This window comes from Pelmatolapia mariae, linkage group LG10_11 (assembly GCF_036321145.2).
Source record: "Pelmatolapia mariae isolate MD_Pm_ZW linkage group LG10_11, Pm_UMD_F_2, whole genome shotgun sequence".
In the NCBI taxonomy this organism is placed as follows: domain Eukaryota; kingdom Metazoa; phylum Chordata; class Actinopteri; order Cichliformes; family Cichlidae; genus Pelmatolapia; species Pelmatolapia mariae.
In genome coordinates this window covers 10,341,803-10,365,052 of record NC_086236.1, presented here as the reverse complement: position 1 = coordinate 10,365,052, position 23,250 = coordinate 10,341,803, and the positions used below count along the sequence as shown (strand labels likewise).

At 41.8% G+C, this 23,250-nt stretch overlaps 2 protein-coding genes across 6 annotated transcripts in view; one reads left to right on the top strand and one right to left on the bottom strand.

The window, feature by feature from the left end:
- The first annotated feature begins 1,070 nt into the window (after positions 1 to 1,070).
- Positions 1,071 to 12,897, top strand: faxdc2 (fatty acid hydroxylase domain containing 2). Its single transcript, XM_063486500.1, has 9 exons — positions 1,071 to 1,167; positions 2,656 to 2,699; positions 4,331 to 4,428; positions 4,965 to 5,068; positions 6,312 to 6,433; positions 9,119 to 9,324; positions 9,763 to 9,868; positions 10,450 to 10,616; positions 11,880 to 12,897. Exons 1-9 carry the CDS (start codon positions 1,143 to 1,145, stop codon positions 12,034 to 12,036), a joined length of 1,029 nt encoding a protein of 342 aa, XP_063342570.1. The 5' UTR covers positions 1,071 to 1,142; the 3' UTR covers positions 12,037 to 12,897.
- A 97-nt stretch (positions 12,898 to 12,994) lies between these two features.
- larp1 (La ribonucleoprotein 1, translational regulator) overlaps positions 12,995 to 23,250 on the bottom strand; it is a 47,993-nt gene continuing 37,737 nt past the window's right edge. For 2 of the 5 annotated variants that reach the window (XM_063485295.1, XM_063485299.1), the window contains 12 exons: positions 23,030 to 23,210; positions 22,666 to 22,847; positions 22,211 to 22,315; positions 21,685 to 22,011; positions 20,625 to 20,748; positions 18,698 to 18,903; positions 18,491 to 18,597; positions 18,087 to 18,244; positions 17,816 to 17,960; positions 17,500 to 17,609; positions 17,207 to 17,334; positions 12,995 to 16,455 (listed from right to left, as the gene is read on the bottom strand). In XM_063485295.1, the coding sequence (XP_063341365.1) occupies positions 16,231 to 16,455; positions 17,207 to 17,334; positions 17,500 to 17,609; positions 17,816 to 17,960; positions 18,087 to 18,244; positions 18,491 to 18,597; positions 18,698 to 18,903; positions 20,625 to 20,748; positions 21,685 to 22,011; positions 22,211 to 22,315; positions 22,666 to 22,847; positions 23,030 to 23,210 (1,998 nt within the window). In that variant the 3' untranslated portion in view covers positions 12,995 to 16,230. The remainder of the gene's footprint in view (positions 16,456 to 17,206; positions 17,335 to 17,499; positions 17,610 to 17,815; positions 17,961 to 18,086; positions 18,245 to 18,490; positions 18,598 to 18,697; positions 18,904 to 20,624; positions 20,749 to 21,684; positions 22,012 to 22,210; positions 22,316 to 22,665; positions 22,848 to 23,029; positions 23,211 to 23,250) is intronic. The other 3 variants (XM_063485296.1, XM_063485297.1, XM_063485298.1) reach the window with 3 other exon arrangements.

Genomic DNA, 23,250 nt, shown 5'->3' with positions numbered 1-23,250 from the left:
GATCTTACACATTTAGTTATTTCATTTCATTTTATTTTTTTGGTGAAAGCTAATTGCCAGCCTATTCATTAAAAGCTCTTTTTTGGATCTTGGCTGCCTTTTGTTCTGTTCTCTGTTGAGATGATTTCACTGTTCAGGTTAAGGTTCAGGTCCGGGCTCTGGGAAGGCCAATCCATGACTGTTAGTGTCCCAGTGTGTGTTTTTCTATCCAGGTATGCTTTTACTCTACTGGACGTGTGTTTGGGATCACTGCAGGCTATGGTGAAAATTGAAGCTGTTGACAGTCAGATGCCTTCCAGATGGTGTTGCATGTTGGTTTAAAATCTGGGCTTCAGTGAACAGTAGATAGATCAAATGAAGTTCCAGATGCATCTCTCAGGTCCTGTGGGCTTTGAGCTTTTCCTGTTTCTTAAGGACATGACTTTCAGATGCTGTTCATTTGCTGTAAATAGTTTTTGGATGCTTGCCATTTCTTTTTTTGTCCTCTATTCTTTGAGTTTCCTTGTTTTGAGGACACATCGCACACCATGCTGAAATATGCATTGTGTGCGTATATTAGCGTTTCAGCTAATAATTGTTTGGGAACAACCTTGTGCAGAAATATATTTTAGGTCGGTTAAACTGTGTTCTTTAGCATTTTTTGCACATTTATCTGAGGAAATGAGAATAAATGATGTGGTTTATGACAAGCTGCTAATAATAAAGCGCAACAAAGAGAAATGATCCTGCAGTGAACAGTTATTATCATTAATGATTAATCTGGTGGTTGGTTTCTGTTTTTCTCAGCGAATCCAAATGAAAAACGATTTTCTAAAGACTACAATTTTATCGTGTTGAACAAAGTACGAAAATAAAATATCCAAGGAACTCTGACAGCGGTATTCACTTAATGAGACGGCTATCTAATGCATTGGATCACAGCACTGACCGGACTCCGCTGTGGTTTCAACCTTCACCTGGATCTCACGTGGACCGCAGGAAAAAAAAAACACACCGAGCAGGAAGAAGTCTCGTTTTCCGGGCTTGGGTCAGCTGACCGGGAGTCAGCCAATGAGAAGTCGCTGGCTGTTGTAAATAAACTGCTTCTTTCCAGAGCTGCTGAACAGCAGCGGCCGGTGCGGGACTGTGAACAGCGGGCAGACATGTCGGTGGAGACAGCAGCCAGCGGTAAGTCACCGCAGACTTGAAACGCTAACACAGCGTCAGGTCAGGTTTGATCAGCTATTACTAAAACTGGGCACAGCCGTCTTTTTCCTCACCTGTAGGCCGACTGATGCAAAAACAAAGGCACCTGGTGCGTTCAGGTACACGCAGTTCAGCTCGCAATATATAAACTCTGTATAACACTCCTGTAAGGTGCACAGCTGAGCACCAGTTCAGCTGAATTAACGATTTTTTTTTTAAATATTTCTTTTCAGGATTACATGCCTGTTAGTTTTGGTTAAATAATGGCGTTATAATAATAATATAGGTCAACATAATTTGCAGGTAAATTATAGATATTCAGGCTCACCAGCAGCCGCTAATAAAAACAGATATATTTAAATCATTCTCCAATTATTACAATAGCCATTAAGCCAAACCTTAATAGCCATTTGACGTGTCTAGCTTGATTTATGACATAAAAAGACAGCTGGGCACAGATAAACAGACTGCCGAGCATAATCCAAGTTACTAAAGAAGTCAACATCAACACCCAGATTATAAATTAAAGAATATAAGATAAGTACTTGTTAGATTTGCAGCTTGATTTTTCCAGTAACGTTAGGACCAGCTCTAATATTCCTGTTCCCTACTGGGTTGTTACTCAGTTCTTCCACGTGTTTTTCAATCGTTCTCATAAACTAATTATTGTTGAATTTTTTTGAAGGAAGGTTCTCAAACCTCTAACATTCTCTGGGGTTTTTTTTTGTTTGTTTGTTTTTTTGTACGACCTTGTGAAAATTAATGGGTTGCTTTGGACTGCTGGACAAAAACTGTGATTAAAAAAAAAAGTCTGTGAATGATTGCTTTGAAAATAATTATTAGTTGGATGGATGTTTGGGCTTTTTCTTTTACACCGTTACTGCAAAAAGAGATGGGCCGAGTGGATGTAGGGCAGCCTGATCCCCAAGAATTTCACTAAAAACGTCCACACTCTAATAATAGGATTATATTTAATCCTCATGTGGTACAAATTTGCACATGCACTCAGATGATTACTCTACAATGGAAAGATACAAAGAAGTTTGAGACAAAAATGTAAAAGTTTTTGAGAAATGACAACATTTCAAAGAGAAATTTAATCTCTTAAATGTAATCACAAAAATGTAATAAAATAATAAATCTCCTGTTATCAAAGAGTCTTATTTTGAAGGACAGCTGGAGTTAGACCACTTTACTTTTCCAATAAACCTTTTTGCTCTGTAATTAGTTATTTTGAGATGGTACACTTCCTTAGGATTTTTTGCTTCCAGAATCATAGTTTGATTTTTTTTATTTTAAAATGTGCTTTACTGGCAATTACTGATAGATCATAGTGCCTTACAATAAGCGCCTTGAGGTATCTGTTGTTGTAATTTGGCACTATGTAAATAAAACTGAATTGAAATTGAATTAAATATTTGCTGCAGCATCTACATGTTTTAACTCTTGTATGTAATTTTGTGTTTGCAGGTGCGAGGGAAGCTGAGGAGAGCAGAGGAAGCAGCGGCCGACAGGTAAGAACAGGTCGTCCTTGCAGCTAAACACCTTGCTGTTATCACCATTCAACTGAAAAGATTCACAAACAGACAAGGCGGCAACACAATACAGCGAGTCATCGACAACACAGGCACAACCCTCGATCCGTTATACATTACATGACTTTTTTTTTCTTCCTCTTAGCTGTCCAATGTGAATTGCTGGATTACTGCTCATCTGTTTTTGGGGAGGAGGTTGTTATGTGTATGTTATGTAATGTAATTTTGCCAAAAAACTGCAGATATTTTGATGCGTGCAAAGCTTCAAATGAAACCTGTCTCATGTTGCCCTACATATCTCTATATTTCCTTTTTTTTATGCAGCCCGGGGGGGCTGAAGCACACACAGAAGCTGATGTTTGGCAAATCCTTTTAAAAAAATCAAATCTGTGAATCTCTCACCTTCCCTGTGGGCTAAATACAAGTCAAATTTCAGCTTATTCTATTAGTTTTCTGCATACACTACTTGTTCGTGCATATTTTTCTAAATCACATCTTTAAAGGTTTAATTTTTATTTTTATAGCTGCAGCCTGATGTGTCTAATTAGGAATCTTTCCATCTGACTGCTGTTTTTAAACCGTGACTCCACCGAGACTTGCCCTCTTTGCTGTATGTTGTTGAGAACAGGCTTGACCTGATAGGCAAGTTCCCTTTTTTTTTTAATCTATAGAGGCAGTAAATAACCAAAATTAAATAATGGATTATGTGTATGATTGTGAGAAAAGGAGTGTTTTGATCAGTGAAACGGTAGAGACGTGTTTTGTTGTCACGTGGAGCAGAAAAGCAAAATGAGAGCGTAACTCACAGGGAAATGATAGCTTAGTTACTCAATTTTCAGAAAAAATATATGGGTAATAAATGTAGTAAGCAAAAATGGCACAATAAATGCACAAGGAAGCATGGGTGTATTTGCATCTTCATGATCATGATTGCACCTCTAAAAACGACCAGCTGAGGCGTGAGACCAGCACGGCATTTGTGTGACATTGTTCTCTCTGTTGTCGTGGCTGGATGAGGGCAGCTGAGGTGAAAAGCTGGCATTTTAGAGAGTCTAGTGAATGTGACATCAATCCTTGGGCTTACTTCCCGCTGAGTGAACTGATCCGCATTTCTCAGTGCAGATGCATTTTGTCGGAGTCATCGTGCACATTTTCTCTGTAAACAGCTACATTTAGACCTTTCTAAATAGGTGTAAAATACTGTTATCCTTTTAACTCAGACGCTCTTTATGATGATTGAAAATGCACTGTAAATGTGGGCTGTTATTACCTAAGTAATAAATGAATAATGCCACACAGTATTTTAAAATACACAGAGTTTTCAGAGTTTGACTGTTTCCCCTCCTGCTGCTTTGCATTCTGGGTTATTAACTTCAGGCAGTTCCTGAAAACCCCACACTCAACAGGAACCACTCAGATCCACAGTGTTCTCATCCTCCTGGACAGATAGAGGTTTCAGTAACAGTCTCGCTGTTGTTTTTGAGACAATTCTGTAACATGAGAGGTTTCTGTGGGGAAATGCTAATATAGCGAAACATCATGAGATTGCATTCTCATCGCCGAAGCAACAGAGGGCTTCACATAACGCTGTTTCTTTTTCTGTCTCCCAGGAGGGCCCCGGAGGACTGTGGGACTCTGTGAAGAAAGCCGGGTTTGTCATTGGATCTGGGATCTTATTCTTGGCTGCGTTCGGGAACTCACTGACATGGTATGTCACATTTGCAAAACAACAGTTTGCCCTGACATAAACTGGAGGAGTGGCATTGCCAGGTTGTTACGTTATGCAGAGTAGAAAGAGGCAAGCGCTACATGACAAGGAGCTGGACTCAACAGATGAGAACTGGATGGGAGGAGTGAGAGCAGGATGGTGCAGAGCCAGGACTGGATAGACGAGGACAGGACAGTACATGTTAGGCTGGTAAAGGGAGTAAAGAGAACACAGCATTACATGAAATTACAAATTTCATCACCTGAAATTATGTAATGTGTACAAGTATTCAGATTGGAGTCTTTGCTGGACTAGTTGTAGCTGCAGGGTCTCATGTTTGACACACTGTCCATCCCAGGGCATCTTTATTGGTGGTTAGATTTTTGTTTGGAGGGATCCATATGGGCTGCTGGAAAGGACAGAGCATGCAAGCACAAGATGTGTAGACAAGTGTGTGACGAATAGTTTCCACAGAGGTTTGTTTAACATGTAATCAGTTTTGTGAATTTAAAACTGAGCTGTAATTCCTCCTTCAGGCACCTTCAGAGATTCTGGGGAGCTTCGGGAGATTTTTGGCAGAACTTGTGGACCAAGTTGTACGTGGCATACGAGGGCCACGATGCTTCTTTGTTCTTCCTGGGTAAGAAATAAAACCCGAGTGCAACATTGCAAATGACTGTGGATGGTTAAAGGTGTTTCATAACATTGTTTTTGGTCATCCCAAGCACTGCAGACTGCTTTAAGCATGCAAATAACTTAAATGGCCTCCTTTTGTATCATATCATTTAGGTGGTTTCATCGATGTATAGATTTTTTTCCCTATATTTTGGACTTATGGTAACCAGAGGAAAGCACTAAAGGTCACATTAGCCAGCACAGAGGAAAAATCATGTTTGTGGAGCACTAAGAACACTTTAGTTCAGTCATGATCGCTGCTGTCAGATTTCTCACTTGCTGTCTCACAGCTTGCAGCTTTTGCACAATAGGTGGTTTACCTCATTCAGATGTTATCTAGAGTATGTATGACATAGCATGTGTGCTAGGTAGGGTATGTATTTTCAGTTCAGTGTTTTCAGTCCACATAACATCACACTATAATAACATTATCAACTATAATATAAAAATTGGGCGACCATGGTTCAGGGGGTTGGGAAGCTCATCTTGTAACTGGAAGGTTGCCAGTTCGATCCCCTGCTCTGTCTGTCTTGGTCGCTGTGTCCTTGGGCAAGACACTTCACCTACCGCCTACTGGTGATGGCCAGAGGGGCCGATGGCGCGATATGGCAGCCTCGCTTCTGTCAGTCTGCCCCAGGGCAGCTGTGGCTACAACTGTAGCTTGCCTCCACCAGTGTGTGAATGTGAGAGTGAATGAATAGTGGAATTCTAAAGCACTTTGAGGGTCTCGAAAAGCGCTATATAAATGCAATCCATTATTAATAATAAAAAGACCAGTCATTAACTAAATACTATCAAAGCTAAAAACTCAACACACACCATGCATGAATTGATCCCCTTGTTAAGAAAGCTATCTGGACCTAGATTAGGGTGTAATGATATCATCAAGGGAATGTTTCCATTAATTTTAATTAATGAAAATAATAATCTCAGTGAATCATTCCAAAAATTTCCAGATCGAGAGGCGGATCGACTCCAAAACTTAATCACTCCTCACCATGCTGGAGCAACACCTTTGGTGATATAATTTAATGCAAACAAACAAAAACAGCAGGGTGCACAGTGATGATGTCATTGTGGAAAATTTTGCCATGGATTTAACTTGAAATCTTCTCCTGATGTGTTTGGAGTTGTGCGTAAATGAACGCATAATGAAGGCCCCGGTTGAGTTAAAGGTTCTCTAATAGTTATCTTATTTATCTCCATAGGGACCATGCTTGTTCCCACTCTGGCCTTCTGGGGGTCAAATGCTCTCCTGCTATGGGTGGACATCACTGGTACACCGTCCTTCATCACCCGCTACCGTATCCAGTTGGACAAGAACAACCCAGTAAGCTCCAGATTTTTTTTTAGATTTTGTTTTATCTGCACTGTCACTTGTTTTGTTTTTTCATGCCGTCTGCATAAAATGTACCATCTTCATTTTTGTGCTTTATGATCACATCATATCTTTTTTAAGTGAATGTGACATTTAAAAATAAAAACAATTACATTTTAATTTTCTGTCCTGCTATTGGGCATGCTGCTGTAGGCCGCTGCTCTACTTAAAGATCCACACAATGCGTGTGTGTGCAGATGTGGTTGATAACATCTGCAAACGATGGGGCTCTCCACATGCCCGTCTGACCAAAGTCCTCTAACTGTGTTTGATTAACAGATGTTGTCAGACACCGCGGAGATAAAGAGGGGCATTACTGATAACCAGGGGTTACTGTGAAAAGTGTCCTTGTTAGTGATTGTTTTTCCAGTGCACAAACTGGAAACTCACTTTACCCAAACGAAAAAGACTTCCAGTCTTTTGTTTTCACCCTATTTTCTCTCATTTTTCCATCAGCGAGTGTTATCGCTTCAAAAATCACTCCTCTGATTTGCATGTACTCAGTGGAATTTGCCGCTGTTACAGCTTGACATATATTTCTGCGGCCCTTAAATTTTATATCTTTAATGATGAGGTAATCTGCGAAAAGCTGCTGTCACAGTGTTTCTCTGTGACTCCGAGCAGAAATACTGCAGGTCAATGATCGAGAATAGCTGTCTGAACTTGGGATCTACTGGTCATAAACAAACCAGGATGTGCTATAATGGAACAAGATTATAAATTGGGTAAAAGTGCTTGTGTACTTTAAAAAGCAATATAACTGTCTCGTTAAGAATGATAAAATTATATGACTTTATCAAGTAATGTAACTGTTTATCTAAATTATCTGATCGATGTGTCAGAGCCCATGTAGTGATCACACATTTGCTTTAGAAACGGCTAAATAACAAGTGCATGTCACTGGTGAATGAGAAGAGCTGTAAATTTGAATGTATAGTTACACCACCTCCAAGTGTAGAAAAATTTATGTTAAAATTAGCATTTTGTGGAGCTATTTACACTGGATGTGCCATCTTCAGATTTAATATAGACATAAAAATCAATGTAATCTACTATAGGTAAACAGAGCTAATTCACCATGATAGTTATCTTAAGGGACTTTATACTATAACGCAAACGCCCTGTAGATTATAGGGAACCAATGTTTCCCTTGGCAACAGTGGGGAGAAAAAAAGGCCTTTCTAAACGGAAGAAAGCCACACTCGTGGAGCCATCTGCTGCAGCTAGTTCAAGTAAAGGGAAAAAGATGTCAAATAAAAGAACATTGAGAGAGAAAACAAAGAGCATTCGATAAAGAGTCTGCACAGAAACAAAGGCTGTTGTTCAGAGAGCGTGCGTGTTATGGAAAACACACAGATGTACAAAAGTTCAGTGTAAACTTCAGAGACACACTGTTCTCACACTCTGGAAAGTTCATTATGACATGGCATGGGTTTATAACTGGGTTCCAAAGGTTGGAGGTAAAAGGGTAAAAGCTGATACAGATATCCACTCAATGACCACTTTATTAGGTACATCTTGCTAGTACTGGGTTGGACCCCAACAGAAAGGCCTTAATTCATCATGACAACAATTCAACAAGGTGCTAGAAGCAGTCTGCAGAGATTTTGGTCCATGCTGACATGATTGCATCACTCATGCACATCCATGATGAAAATCTCATGTTCAATCACATATCCAAAGCTGTTTTATTGGATTTTTAAGATTATTATTAAGATCTGGTGTGGAGGCCATTTGTGATGTGTGTGTTATCCTGCTGCACGCAGCCATTGGAAGATTGGTACAGGGTGGCCATAAAGGGATGGGCATGGTTGGCAACAATACTCATCTTGCTGATTTGGTACCGAGGCACTGTAAACATGCTGAGAAAATGTCTAGGGCTTTACACCACCACCACCGTTGATACAAGGCGGGATGAATCCATGCTTTCATGCTGTTTACACTGAATTCTGACCCTTCCATCTGCACATTTCTGTAGAAATTCATACCAGGCAATGCTGCTCAATGGATATTTTCTCTTTTTCACACATTCTCTGGAAACCCTAGAGATGGTTGTTAGGGAAAATTCCAGTAGATTGGCAGGTTTCAAAACACTTTATGCCATATTCAAAGTCACTTCAGTCACCTTTCTTCCTCTTTCTGAGATTGAACTTCTGCAGATCATCTTAACCATGGATAAATGTGTAAATGCACTAAAGCGCTTTCATGTGATTGGCTGATTAGATAACTGCATTAATGTGATTGGACGGGTGTACCTAACGGGGTGTCAGATGAGAGTATAAAGAATTATTTATAACACACTTTGCAGCATAAACAGAAACAACAGTATGGAAAAGGATAAGACATGAAATAAGAATATATATCAAGTATTAAGTGAAGATGATTAAATATGCATGATATAGAATAAACTAAATTAATATGAAAATACAAAGAACTGGTCTGACCTTGTTATTGGTCGTCCTTTTAAAGAGAGAAGCTTTCCATTTTTAATGTTTTCCTCTCTCCTCACTCTGTTTGAAAGTGTCTTTCAAATGAACGCAGTGTCATGCCATGTAAATTACATTTGTCAGTGGAAAGGGAAGCTTGGTAGTTTGAATGGTTTTGATACCTCTTTTGACCTCTCCATTTGTCCTACAGGTGGATCCAGCTAAGCTGCGCCAAGCCTTGAAGTGTGTCCTCTTCAACCACGTGGTAATCTCCGGGGCCATGACGGTGGTTGTTTACTACCTGATGAGCTGGAGAGGAAACCCCTGTGGCCCCGAGCTGCCCACCTTTCACTGGGCCCTGATGGAGCTGGCCGCCTTCGCCATCTTGGAGGAGATTCTCTTCTACTATTCACACAGGTAAAGAACATTTATGTTTTACTTTAAACACCCATGACACATCAAAATGAAACATGCAATCAGTGGATCGTTGGCAGTAGATGACATTTCTTCCTCATTTCAGAGATGGAGGTGACTGTGATGTTAACAGTACGCTGATCTCTGCGTTTCTTTCATGTGCATGCAGCATGCAGTCACTCTGTTTTATAGCTATATACTGTTTTAATTCACCATGTTAGATTTTTAGTAACAGGACATGGACATTAGGTGCGATCCGTATAAACATTGCTTGTAGACTCACCCTACATAAAGCAATGCAACATGCAACATCGTCTATCAGCGTTAATCAGATTTTTCTTATGTGAGCTCAGAGCCTCTGCCAGCGCACAGTACAAACCTTGACGCAGGATAGGGTGCAGTCGTTTTATGCGTTCATTTTGTTTCTTTGATTTTCCTTAGGCTGTTCCACCACCCCAGCCTCTACAAGCATTACCACAAACAGCACCACGAGTGGACCGCTCCCATCGGCGTCGTCTCCATCTACGCTCATCCTCTGGAGCACGTGGTGAGACTTCCTCTTTCTCCTACTTGTCATTTTTCTCTGACACGCGCTCTAGACTTGAGCATCGTGCTGCAGACAATGTCAGAATAGACAAAAATGACATTCTAAAATTCTCTGCTGTGAGACAACAGGGAATATACGTGTTCAACAAAAAGAAATGAACTGTTTCCCCTGTGAGCGTCAAAGCAGCTGGAACTATCTCATGTAAATCAAACAGATTCTTATTTATACCTTTAGGAATCTGGTCAGACCTGATCCTGAAAGAACTCCCTGCACTCTTAGCACGTGACTTTAGCAGTTAGAGCTGAGCGGATTAGTCCCTGAAGTATCCCTGCTGGCTCAGTGATTGCCACTGTAGTTGATATTTGTGTTAAACAGCAAAAATGGATCAAACGTGCAGATACGGATCACACGTGTACATTTGCTGTAAATCACAGAGACTATTTCATCTTTAAATATGCAAGAGAAGAATAAAAGAAAGAAAGAAGAATTGATAATTCACACCTCCAAGTCTCGCAGCACTTTACTTCTGCTAAGGGTAAGTGTGTTTCTGTTAAATGTACTGGATTCTTCTCTGCTGTTAGATCTCCAACTTACTGCCGGTGGTAAGCGGGCCGGTGCTTCTGGGCTCCCACCTGTCCACCACCTCCCTGTGGTACTGCGTAGCTCTGGTCAGCACCACCATCTCCCACTGCGGATACCACCTTCCTTTCCTGCCTTCTCCTGAGTTCCATGACTTCCACCACCTCAGGTGAGTTTACCTGTCCTGTCTTACAGAGGTGAAAAAAAAAAGAATCCAGAGATGAATCCAGGAGTTTGGTATTTAAAAATGTGTAAAAAATATATATTTGTATTTTTCTAGTTTTGTCTGTCCCGTTGTTTTGAAGGTGATATCTTAGAAATGCTGCTAAAAAGTTTCTTTAAATGGTGCAAATGTTCAGTTGGACTCTAACATGATCTCACACAAAAGTCTGCTGGAAAGAAATGATGACTTTGCAAATCCGAAAGGTCAAAGTTCACAGCAACTCGACCGGATGGGAAGGCGGTGATTCTGGTACAGTTATCTTGTTTACCACACGCTGCTTTGATAAGCATCTTTTGAACTTTTGAAGACCCGTGAAGGCACACAGAAACTTCACATGTGCAAAGACTCGGGTGAAGCTACTCCAAAACTTTTACAGAGAAGAGATGAAGCTGATAAATGTATAACTTTGAAAAGGCAATGTTATGTACTGCACTTTGTACACAGTGTTACTCATACAGGAGAAAGTAATTATGTACAGTCTGGGGAGTCTTTCCATGTGGCTTAATATAGCATAAGCAAGACACCAGATTAACTAAAAAAATTGGTATCTTTGTGTTTATGCTTATATGACTGTGTGGCTCTGAAATGATTTTTAATAGTTAGTGGGACAGCACTGTAGGAATAATCCATTATCATTGGACAATTAAATCAATGAAAATGTCGCCACAAAAGGAAGATGAGTAACACTGAGTTGGGGAAGATGCCAAATTACAGGAAAATGCACAAGAGTATTCGTTGTGGCATGCACTCTATAGCTGTAATATTGTAAGCAGAGATGATATAATAATATAGAGAATTCCCCAACAATCAGATGAAACCCTAAGAGCAAGCACCAGCAACAGTGGGAACTAGAAACTCCGTTTTAACAGGAAGAAACCTCCTGCAGGACCAGGCGATGACCGGAGGGAGAAATGTTACTGCGTTTCCCCACATTATTTGTAAATTCTATGCAAATGTGAGTTTGCTTCACAAAGTAGAATGTAAAACCTTCAAATTAGTATCTGGGTTTTCACTTTGATACACAACAGCACTCACTGTGCAGTGCAGTGAGGGTGACAAACTGAAGTCCACTATTATTCAGCTTTTTGTAGGTTTCCTATAGTTGAGTTGTTTAAAACTTAAATCTGAAAATTATTATTATTGGGGCAATTGTTTCTAATTCTTCTTGGTGGATAACTAACAGTTGCCCTCACTTGTCTCGGTTTCCAGATTCAATCAGTGTTTTGGCGTTTTCGGCATCCTGGACAGGCTCCACAGCACAGACAGCAAGTTCCGTCAGACCAAGCAGTACGAGCGCCACACCCTGCTCACCAGCTTCACCCCGCTAAACGAGAGCATCCCTGACACACAAAAGAAGGGCCAGTGAGGACCTGCGACGGTCGAATCTTATGCGGGGATATGTAATTCCCAATCGATCTTTAAAAAACTTTAATTTTTTTTTAATTTCAATCTTCAGTCAAGTTTGACTGTCAAAGTTTGCCCAGACTCTGTGGTCACCCACCTCACTTTTATGTGCTAGTGTGTGGTCATTGCACTTTAACATACAGATGTGATTTTACTTTTAAGCTTGGTTACCTGTTAATTTTTAACAATTAAAAAAAATGAGAGAAGTCAGGATGAAAACAAGCTTTTCCTTTTTCTTGTCCGTTGTCTTGACATTTGCTTCATTTCACATCTTTGAGTTTAGTCTGAATTACAGTCATCGGTGACTTAAGCTACAGCACATTTGAAGTCTTTCTGTGATTAACGGGGTGAAAACAGGAGTGGACCGCATTCTGCAGTCTCACTGTTTGCTGGCACTCGTTCCAAATACATTTTTACTTGTACCCAACTGTTAAACAGTTTGAGGAAACCACTACAATTACTTGGTTTGGACAACAAATGCTCCCTCGACGGATGTAAAAGAAGCGGTATTATCACCGCAAGAGCATGCAAGACAAAAATGTAAATGTCCCTGTTTGATGTAGTCTTATTGTAGTTTTAAATGCAATCGTTAATTTCTAATTAATTCTTTAACTTTTTGTAAGTTTAGTAAGAGCACTTTCACCCATTCAGACTCTTCTGATGCGTTCACTGACCACTGGGACAGACGAGAATCTGTGTTCTTTGGCAAATGACAAGCAATTCCTTTGCACTTTGCATATCTGTGGCACTTATACTTTCAGAATATCCATGTCTTTTTGTATTACCAAAAAAGTGATTAATACAAATGTAACAAATGTTCTGATAGAACTGTTTAATATTAAAGTATTAAAAAAAGCATGTGGTCTTTCTGTGGGTTTCATAGACAATAGGAATGATCACATGACACCTGGTGTTTGAGGTTTTTTTGTGCGTTTTGTGTTTTTTTTTCTTTATTAAAGGAAAAGCATAATTACTACAAATTACAAATAACACTAATAGCGAATCACGTCAGCCTACAAAGCAGATATTATGAATATTAAATGTTATAATACAAGATCTCATTCAAGTATTTTACATTTTTCCATTTTATATATTTTTTTGTTCCTTTTTTCCTCGTTTTCATCTTTTTTTTCCTCATGACAAGCCTAGGATACTGTAATGTAATGAACTATTGATGTTCATATACAGTTATTTCTTATTCATATGGCTTTATGGAATTTTGTCCTCCCAGTCTCCAGACATCATAACCAGCCATATTCCTCTGAGCGACATCACATCTTGCTCAGTTTCCTCTCTCATTTTCCGCTCCTCCTTCCATACGTCCATCTTTTATCCCGCACAGCTAGGAACTCTGACCAGCTGAACAGGCAGCTCCCCCTAGAGTTCATATGGACAGCAGCAGTTCAATGCTGATAGAGATGGATGAAAACTCCCAAAGCACCTGAATCCCCTCAAATGTCCAGAGACGAGTGATGATCACATTAGAGGGAGGATCATGTGACTGTCCCAGGAAGAACTGTCCCCTCTGGTGGCAGTCCGTCATGTCTGCAGCCACACGCCAGCTCACCGATTCAAAGGATTTGCCGGCTTTGGGAAATGAGTTTTCAGTTCTGAATTATTTCATAGCTCTTTTTTTTTTTTCCTCCTCTCCAGTAAACACTTTGATGTTTCAACTGAAACTGATCCAAATCTCCCTGAAGATAAAAGAAAGATTAAAGGGGAGGGTGGGCAAAAAATAAAATAAAAAGGAAGTACAGCTTCACTTTGCATTTTCATACAACTCTAAATTTAAGAGGAAGAAACTGAACAACATAACACTGACAGGACAATGTGACATCCACCTCTGGGGGGAACTCCACCCCCCCCAAAAAAACCAAAAAACACAGGCACAGGTGTCTGATGCAGTTTCAAACTGAAGTTATGACTGGAGCTAACATATTAGCTACAAGCACTCAGTAGGTCAGCAGAAAACACTTCTTCCCACATGTCTATTTGCACATGTGCATTAAGACTTTTTTTTATAATTTCTTTTAACTAGAATTTGATGAACTTCTGGTTGAGTTCAAACCCAAAAATCAAATCATTTTCTTCATTTTTTTTAGACTTTGCATACATTCTAATTGTAGAAAAACTGAAGGCTGCAGATTGAATAAAAGAGTAATATTAGAGATGTTTCTCTCATCTTCACTAAAAAGAAAATATCAAATCAACTGATTTCAACATGAAACACTAGAAGCTTACACATTTTTTTCTTTTAAAACATTGAAGACCCGTTGACGCCCTGATGTCAACTTTCCCTTTTGCGATGTGAGCTACGTTCCCATTTCTGAAATCCACAGATGTTTTTATATCAGAGCGCTCCTCCAGCATTACAACACTACAAACACTGCAAATTGAAATTAAAATGCATTAAAAGATAAATCATGAGACCATTAAAAAAAGTTAGAGTACGTACACATGTAAGGCAAATATATATCTGTACTATAGACAATAAAACAAGAGGTGGGGAGCTGTTATCTTTTCTCTTCATCTCTCAAATTTCACATTTACACTCGTGGAGGAAGAGTCGCTCTTCTGCTTGATATCATCATATTTGATCGTCCGGTACGAAGAGTGACGACTCAACAGGTTGTGAACAAACAATCCAGTCCACGGTGAGGCAAGACGTCGAGCGGTGCGTTTTCTACCGAGCGTGTCCACGCTGCTACATCAGTACCTGCCTGTCAGTGTTTTTGCCTGCACCTTACGTTTGGATCCGTGTGAGAACCGGGAAGCGGTGGCGGGCAGCTCGCTGAACGTCAGCGGCTAAACGTCTTAGCATCGTTAGTGTCTCCACCCAAAGCACCTGCGTCACAGGACGACGGTCCTCTTTGTAACCATCGCCTCTTCAAGTAATCCAGATTGTAATGATTTCCAGTCCTGTAGCGTCGCTGATGATCAACTGATGGATGGATGGACAAACGGATGGATGCAGCTCATCTGATGGGAAGGTGGAGGATGACAGAAAGTCAGGTAGCACCCAAAGGGAGATCAACCCCAACTCTCCATCACGTTTAAGTGTTTTATTTTATTTTATTTTTTTTGCGAGGGGTGGGGCGCTGACAAACTTTCACCAGGTTGACGTGTTTCAGCACAAAAAGCCACAACTTGCAATCACAGGGATGAATTACAGGACTTGTAACAGACCAAATGACACTTGGAAGACAGATGACAGAGGGGACTGAGGGGGATGGAAAATAAATTTGGCAGAGAGCACCAACTAGTAGCCTCAGCTGGAAATGGTGGTGAGATATATGGGTGACTGATGCTGTACAATCGACAATAAGGTGGCGGGCACAACTTAGAAGCAGTAAAACCATTAAAATAAGGCAACTTTCAATGATCTTGTCCATAGCAAGGGGTTGATGCAAGTCTCTCTCTTTTTTTTTTTTTTTTTTAAATCATTTGTTTCCTTAAATATTTTCCCCTCAATGTGCAGCCATAAGGTAAATTATTTTTTTCATATATTAGCCCTTTGAAAACTCTCAGGGCGCTGTGGATGAAAAAGTTAGTTGCTCGGTTCTAACCACTTTGGTCCGACTGGATGTCAAAGAGCAGCACGGCCTCCAGCGGGCCGTTACTGGGGCTTGTTTTTGTTTTTTTAGATGCTCAGTCTTGTTCAAACTATTTCCACATCTCAAATTCCACTTCGTGCTGAAGAAATAGTCATCATTAATCTGAGATTTGGATGAGGGATCAAAGATCTTTCAGCCAGCAGGACAGTGACGATCAAAGAGGGTCCCAGAGACAGGGAGGGAGGGGCCAAAAACAAGGAGGGAAGAAAAAAATATATCCAGAATGTTAAACCTAAACCATCCGGCGAAGGTCTGCACAAGTGTTTTGCAATGGATGGGGTTTGCCCCCCCATCCATTGCTTGCCTCATTAAGACAAAAAGTTCAGAAACCTTAGCAGTGATCAATAAACCGAGGCATATTATTTATTGTCTCTCTTATTTATCAAACCTTTCACAGGCGCAAAAAAAGAAAAAAAAAGAAAAAAGAAATCACATGCTTGAAATGAAGAGCTGGATGCCCCTCCCCCTCCTGTGGCGCAGAGAGAACCGGCGACTTGCAGACGTGGTTAATTTAGTCTGTGTGGGCCAGTGTGTTTGTGGAGTTACTTCAGTGTTTTGGCATTTGATGCGGGATCAGCAGTGGGAGCCGGGGCTTTGTGGCTGGTAGGTTTGGCATCATCCTTGGCTGTGGGAACCTGGGTGGTGGTGGCGTGGGTGGGGCCTGAGCTGGCCTGACTGTGGGGACGGCTGGAGGGCTGAGAGGGGTGCCGGCGGCGACCATCCCCACTGGACGAGTGTCTTCGGCGACTTCCTTCCTCCATAGGCGGCTAGAAGCAGAAATAATCGCGTTAGATAACACGCCTAAGGCAACAACATGCTGCACTTAAAAAAACAAACAAAAAACCTTTAAGCTCTTATTGATACAAACAGGAGAAAACTTGAAGCACGTAAACTCCTGATAAAACAGATAAAACCTAGTGAATCAGCACCAAGGACTGTATCCGTTTCTATGGGACGCCTCAGTCAGTGAGATCATGATAACAGTATAAGGAAACATCATGCAAACAGCTTCTGCTGCTCAGGCTCAACTCCATTTTCACATTTCACTTGCATCCATTTGGTCCGACTTTCTGTTTTCCTCCCTGTCAGTAGACGCATTGTGAGACCATCATCCTAAATCGAGTCCAAATTTTGTTTGTTTGCAAGACACCCAACTTTGAAACTGTCCACAGTGTGACATAGGACCACACATCTTTCACGCTCATCTTCTTTCACCTGTCAGAAGTCACACATCATCTTCCCGACGTTAGTTCGTGAACCAATTTTAGGCTCATCTTAGCATTTAAATATCATCAGGTTATATCCTTTATTATCACAGAGAGCTTAAATCTGATATGACACTTCATGTGTGACCTCAAATCTTTTCAGGATAATTTCTTATGAACTTTTGTATCTCAGTTAATCTTTCTTACCTAAGAACTGATCATCGATACTGGAAGTAAGATCATGTCTCTTCAGCCCTATTACACACCGTACAGCCTGCTTATCCCTACAAACTTCAAAGAATATTTAACTTACGTCGATTCTGAAATCTTCGAGGCGTTTAAACTTGCTCAGGCACTCCTGCAGCTTGGGGTCAATCTCCAAGTTCTTGGCTTTGGAGTATTTAAGGAAGGCCCAGAACTTCTCAAGTCCATACAGCTGCCCTGTGGTCAGAAAACAAATGTTGTTAAACGTGACTGTACAGAAGACAAGAGCTTGTTCATATAAAAATCTCTGCTCAGGTGCCTCTGAGCGGAGAGATCTGTGACGTCTCAACAAATACATTTAGTCTCCTCTGACGTGCGCAGAGTGTTTTAAGGTTTCCTCACCAGCTTCATAGTCTTTCATGGTCTCCTCCTGGAAGTCCTTAAAGATGTCTGGTCTGAACTTCTTCTCTAGACCGTAGCTGTAGTACCTGAACAAGCACTCTAAACCGTACCTGCAACACACGCACGTTGAGAGAGGAAAGACAAGAAAAATTATATCACACTGAGCTTTGGAAATAACAAAAGCTAGATTCAGACAGTTGCACAGAGCCCGTTTCCACTGTGCTGCCAAAGCTTTACATCTACTCTTCTCCCCATCACTTAAATCCAACTTTCCAATAGTAATGTCACTGCTCCATACACAGGTTGCAGATCTTACCTATATCCTTCTTTTCCATCCTCGACCACCAGCTGTCTGAATTCCTCGTACATTTTCCTGTTGAAGTGGTCCCGCAGGAAAAACGACCAGAATCGGAAGAGCGTGTTCATCTCCTGCGACTGGCCGATTCCCAGCCGTTTCCGCTCTGTGATGGAGAAAAAGTGGTCAAATACATGAAGATAAAGGAAATAGTTTCAATTAACTTTTAATAATTAATGCTAAACAGTCTCTGATCAGAACTTAAGGGATGTTTAAAAACGAGGAAACGCACCGTTTAGGCAACGCCGGCGGTACTTGTGGTAAACGTGTTGCGTGAAGCCGTTCTCCTTGAGCAGCTCGTGCGATGGGTGCTGGAACTTGGGGAGGGACTGGGGAGTGCAGCCGATGTTACCTAGAGCGGGGGTGCCCTCCGATGGGCTTGCATTAGAGCTGATAGAGAGAAAGGTGGAGGATTAGGTGGAGATCTACTAAAGTAAGTCCACCTTCAGTAAACCTTTAGTCTTGTGATCATTTTCCTGTTATAAAAACCTCTAATACTGAATGAAGACACTTGAAACATCAACATGTCATCTTAAAGGACAGTACACAATATGAATATCTTCTATGCTTTTCCTTTTATGTTCTGGTATTATCAAAGCTGACTGCAGAGCTGTGTAACAGTGAGGAGGGTCTCACCTGACGGAGGCGGTACGGGACCGATGCTCTCTGGAGTCCATCACCCAACCGACGTGGCACTCCAGGGGCGGGTTGGAGCTGTGCCGGGTCTTCCTCTTCCTGGGCGTCTAAAAGGGCGCGGAGAAAAATCAACACGTTTAGTCGCTGAGCTTTTCATGCTGAACCCAACAGGTTTTGGGCCACTAAAACACAATTCCAACGTCTCACCTTGGCATCGACGGGCCGACTTTCCTTCACGACTGGGTAGAAGCGAGGCGTCATGGTCGGGTCCTTCCGGTGAGGCGTGCGAGGCGTGCGGGGTGTCCGGGCACTGCGGTAGTTGGGCGAGTCAGGCACGGTAGTTGGCAGCGAGCGAGCTATTGAGGAGGGCTCAGGGGCGCCGAAGAGTTTGTTTGCCAAAGCGTCTGTGGGGACTGAGGACGAAGAAAGATTTGTTGTAGAAAAGAACCGAACAACTTCACAAGCAAAGTTTTTAAATCGGCAATCCCAACACACACTTAAACACTTTAAGAGACATCTAATGTCACAACATCTTTGATCTTATAGCTTCATTTATTTCACAGTGTGATGATAATGGACTACAGTAAAGCCACAGCTGTTACCACAGAACCAACATGGATTCAGAACTTCTTAATGACTCTTTAACGCGAGTGATGTTGAACAAAAATGATGACTCAATGAAAATAATGAGCGTTATTAGAGCCGTTTACAGTATATTTAAAGACTGCAGATTTTAAACTGGAGACCAGTAACACTTCCTACCGAGGAGTACCAAGTTGCTGGAAATTGGGTCGTCTCTGTCTTGTAAGTCATAAAGCAAGACCGCATTTCTGTCATTTAAGGCCGACCTCTGGACAAAACACTCAGTGGTTTTCCACAGTAACGTGTGGAGCGCTGGTGTTTTAACAGAGCATGTTTAATGGCGAGGTGGTGAGTCAGTCACAATAAAACTAATTTTAGAGAAAGATCAGAAGAATATGACATTATTTAGAGCAGCATGCTGCCTCTCTTCTACCCAATCCTTTGTCATTCCATCCAAATTTTCCTCTCAGGAAATTGTTCCAAAGGGAGTTCAAAGTTCCTTCAGACCATTGTTCACATAGGACTATGTCGACATGTTGGCATATTTATTAGCACTGTTGAATGTATCTGCTGTAAAATAAAAATGTGATTTCTATGAATCACTGCTCTGTTTTTGCTGACGCCCATCCTCTTCATTCATTTCCAGCCTGTTTCTGTCTCGCGTCAAATCTTTCTTTACACAAGCAGCAATACAAAAATCCCCCCAACAACTATGAGATTTATTTTATGTTTTTATCTCTTCTAGTTGTGTTGCCATTCTTCATCTGGGTTCTGCTAGGTTGCCTGCTTTTTAAAAATGGTTTCATCTTCTTAGACTTGACCCCCATCTAGGAATTTTTCCAAGACGGGGGTCCTACACGAGGGGGGGAAAAAAGAAAAAGAAAAGAAAAGGTCTGGGCAAGCCGAGAACTGCCCGACGGTTCTTTCAGTGAAACAGATCCCAGTTTGCAGCTCTCTCTGTATCTCTTATGGGCGATTTAGACGTTTGTGGTGAACTTTTGTAGAGCCGTGGGCCGTAGTATCACTGCCAGCATTTATGACCGTCTGTGGTACATTATGTGTTAATAACCTTGTGGTCACGAGTGTGGTAGTGTGTGGTCATGTGGTGCCAGCCACTTGACTCTTTGTTGTGGACAATTTGTTTTGTTTTGGGGGGGTTTTCACCCCAAAAGGCATTCCTCTTTTATTTCCACTTCTTTGTACACTCCTTCATGTTCATTTCAATAGTTTTGGCAATCTCCCTCTGGGAATTTACTAACATTTGTGAGTCCTTATATTGATGCTATGATTGTACTAAGACGATGATTATTATATTCAATGATAAATTCCAAACCTGCATTAAAAAGGTAGCCAGAAATGCAAAGGAGAATTCAACAGCAGTGAACAGGCCTGTCATGGTATTTTCCAGATGTGTAGTTTTACTTCTAGAGAGGTCTCTAGAGTTTGTGACATGTATACAGCATAGATTTCCCTCAGAATCCCCAGATTTGGGTGTGCTAATTATTTAAAAACACAAAAGCGTTGTATATTTGGCTGTGTTTTGAGTCCTTACTCTGCTGGGGTCGTGGGGGGCCTGGTGGGACTTCCTGGTTGGGGTCGACAGGCGGCTCAGGGGTCAAGCAGTCAAACTGTTCACGGCTGATCAGGTGGACCTTCTTGAAGTTCTCCACCTCTTGCTGTAAAAATGAGAAAAATCAAATGTTAATGCACGAGGCGTGACAAAATGTCTCTTTCTGGGAACCGTGATACGAAAACGCTACAAATTAATTAAAATATAAAAGTTTAAAGCCAACTCCAGTCTTCCAGAGAAAAGCACATAAAGTCATTTTCATATTATTTCCCTGTAAACTCCAAAACACCACAGAAAATGTCTCTTACATTCTGGACAACACCGATTATTAACAGACCTTATCTTCAGCAGTCTGGAGAGTGAGATACAGCTGCAAAAAATAGCTGCTAGAAACACTCTCTTCGCCCTCATATCTGACATCTCTGACTGCTCTGACAAGCGCAGCAGCCAGCAGGTTCACATCAACACAAGTACCCTGAAGTTTCTGCACATGAATACATCCCCTAAAGCATGTTTTCTTGTTCCTTCTACAACAAAAGCTAGTTTAAAAACGCCACCAAAACCAAACAGCGACGAATCATCCTCCCTGCCGTTTCAAGATCATCAAGTGCGACTCACACTGGATCTATCCCTCCGAGCATACTCAGATCTCTGACCTTCCATCTTTAGCTCCCCTGCAGCCCATCAGCTCGAGCCCTCAGGCCGAGGCCTTGCGTGTGGGGTTTATTTATAAACAGCAGCACTCTGTTCCACACGACACAGGATTTGTGCCGGCGAGTACGTGAAGGTCGCCACAAAGAGTTCAACAATGCAACAATGGGCAGCAACGACAACAAAAAACACAAAAACAACAAAAAACTCTGTTCGGTGTTTTGTTTCCATATCCAGAAACAGCTGAAGGATCTACTCATCACCAGGCTTCAGGTGGAAACGTGTCTAACATGGCAGTGACACAACCTGGACGCTGTCCGACTTCTACATCAGGACGTCATCGTCTCATAAGCCACCAGATTAAGTGCAGAATCAAGCAGAACATCCTCACCTTGATGGTGGCGTATTCGGGCTCGTACGTATCGTCCCACAGGTCCTGCTCGTAGTAGAAGAGCCCGTCGTTGATCACCTTGGCCAGCTCGCTGGTCAACTTGGCGCGCGATGTGTGGTGGCCCGTGCGGTCGCCTCCCGGGTGCTTCCTCAGGTACGGCGGCGTCTGCGTCACGATCAGGATCTTGTTGACGTCGTGGTCGTCGATTTCACCGTCCGTTTCCTCGTCGGACCAGTCGGTGAAGGTGTTGCGGCGTCCGTCCATCTGCTCCATCTCCTCGTCGAACATGAAGTCGAGCTCCTCGGGTTCGTCCTGCTCGGCTCCGTCCTGAGTGACAAAACAAAGCACAAAAATATTCAAACGTTAGTTGATTATGTAAGTTAACTGAAAAACTGATAAAGATTAAAAAGGTGCAGATTTCAAAATCACAGAGTTGCAGAAAGATGAAGCTACAGTCTCAATCTCAACAAGACTCTCTAAATAAAATAGCACAAACACATTATATAACACACATTTCCTTCCTCACCTTATTTCCTGAGGTAGCAGCGGAGGGTGAGGAGCCAGGCTGGGGCACCGGGGAGCGAATCGACTCATCCTTTTCCTTCTGCTGCTGATGCTGCAATGAGGAGGACTTCATCAGTCAACCGATCAAACAAGGGGAAATAAAGGAAGGAGGTGGTGGAGGAGGGAAGGAAAGTGAGGTTTGATTAAAGAATGAAGAATGATGTGAAAAGACTAAAACAAAAGGAAAGTGATGCAATGGGGTCATGCAAAAATATATGCTGCAGTTAAAAGAATAAAATAAACTGCAGTGCCTGCTGCTGTGAAGCAAAAGTGATATGATAGACAAAATGAACCTCTAATATAATGACAAAACAGGAACACAGAAAGTCTTCAGAACACTAACAACCACACATGATCACTTCCTTCTTAAAACGTTTTTAATTCAACATCTTGTTTGTGTTTTGCTCTGAATTTCACCTTTTCTGAGCTGACCTTGGGTCTGGCCGGGGAAGGTCTGGGTCTCTTCTTAACTTCGATCCAGGACTCTGAGTCCAGGTCAGGGAGACTAGCTGAGAGGCCCTTGGGCATGGTCTTGAGGTTGGAGACATCCGGTTCAGCCTTGGTCTGTTGTTGCATTGGTGTGGAGGCCCTGGGAGAACCTGCAGCAGAGAGACGATTACAGTCAACATTAACTTTGATCACCAGGCAAGGATTACTTATCTTAAAATTCTCACTTTCTTCATGTAAATGAGGGAAATGCACGTTTCAAGCGTGATGCAGAATTGAGGGTCAGTAAATGCTAAACATTACAAAATGTGCAGCTTCAGGTCAGAGTGCTCACCTCTGGGCTCCTCAGCCATCTGTCTTGGAACAAACTCGGGGCAGTTGATGAGCTGGGAGAAGTCAGTATGCGTGTGTGGCATGTTTGGCATGTTCAGGCCCGGCAGCGGCCACTTCTCCGGGTCCACCTTCCGACGGATCTTCATGTCGATAATTTCCACTTCCTTGCTGTCCTTCAACGCCTGACGGGACAGATGAGGGGCCGGTTAGCCCAGGTGATTA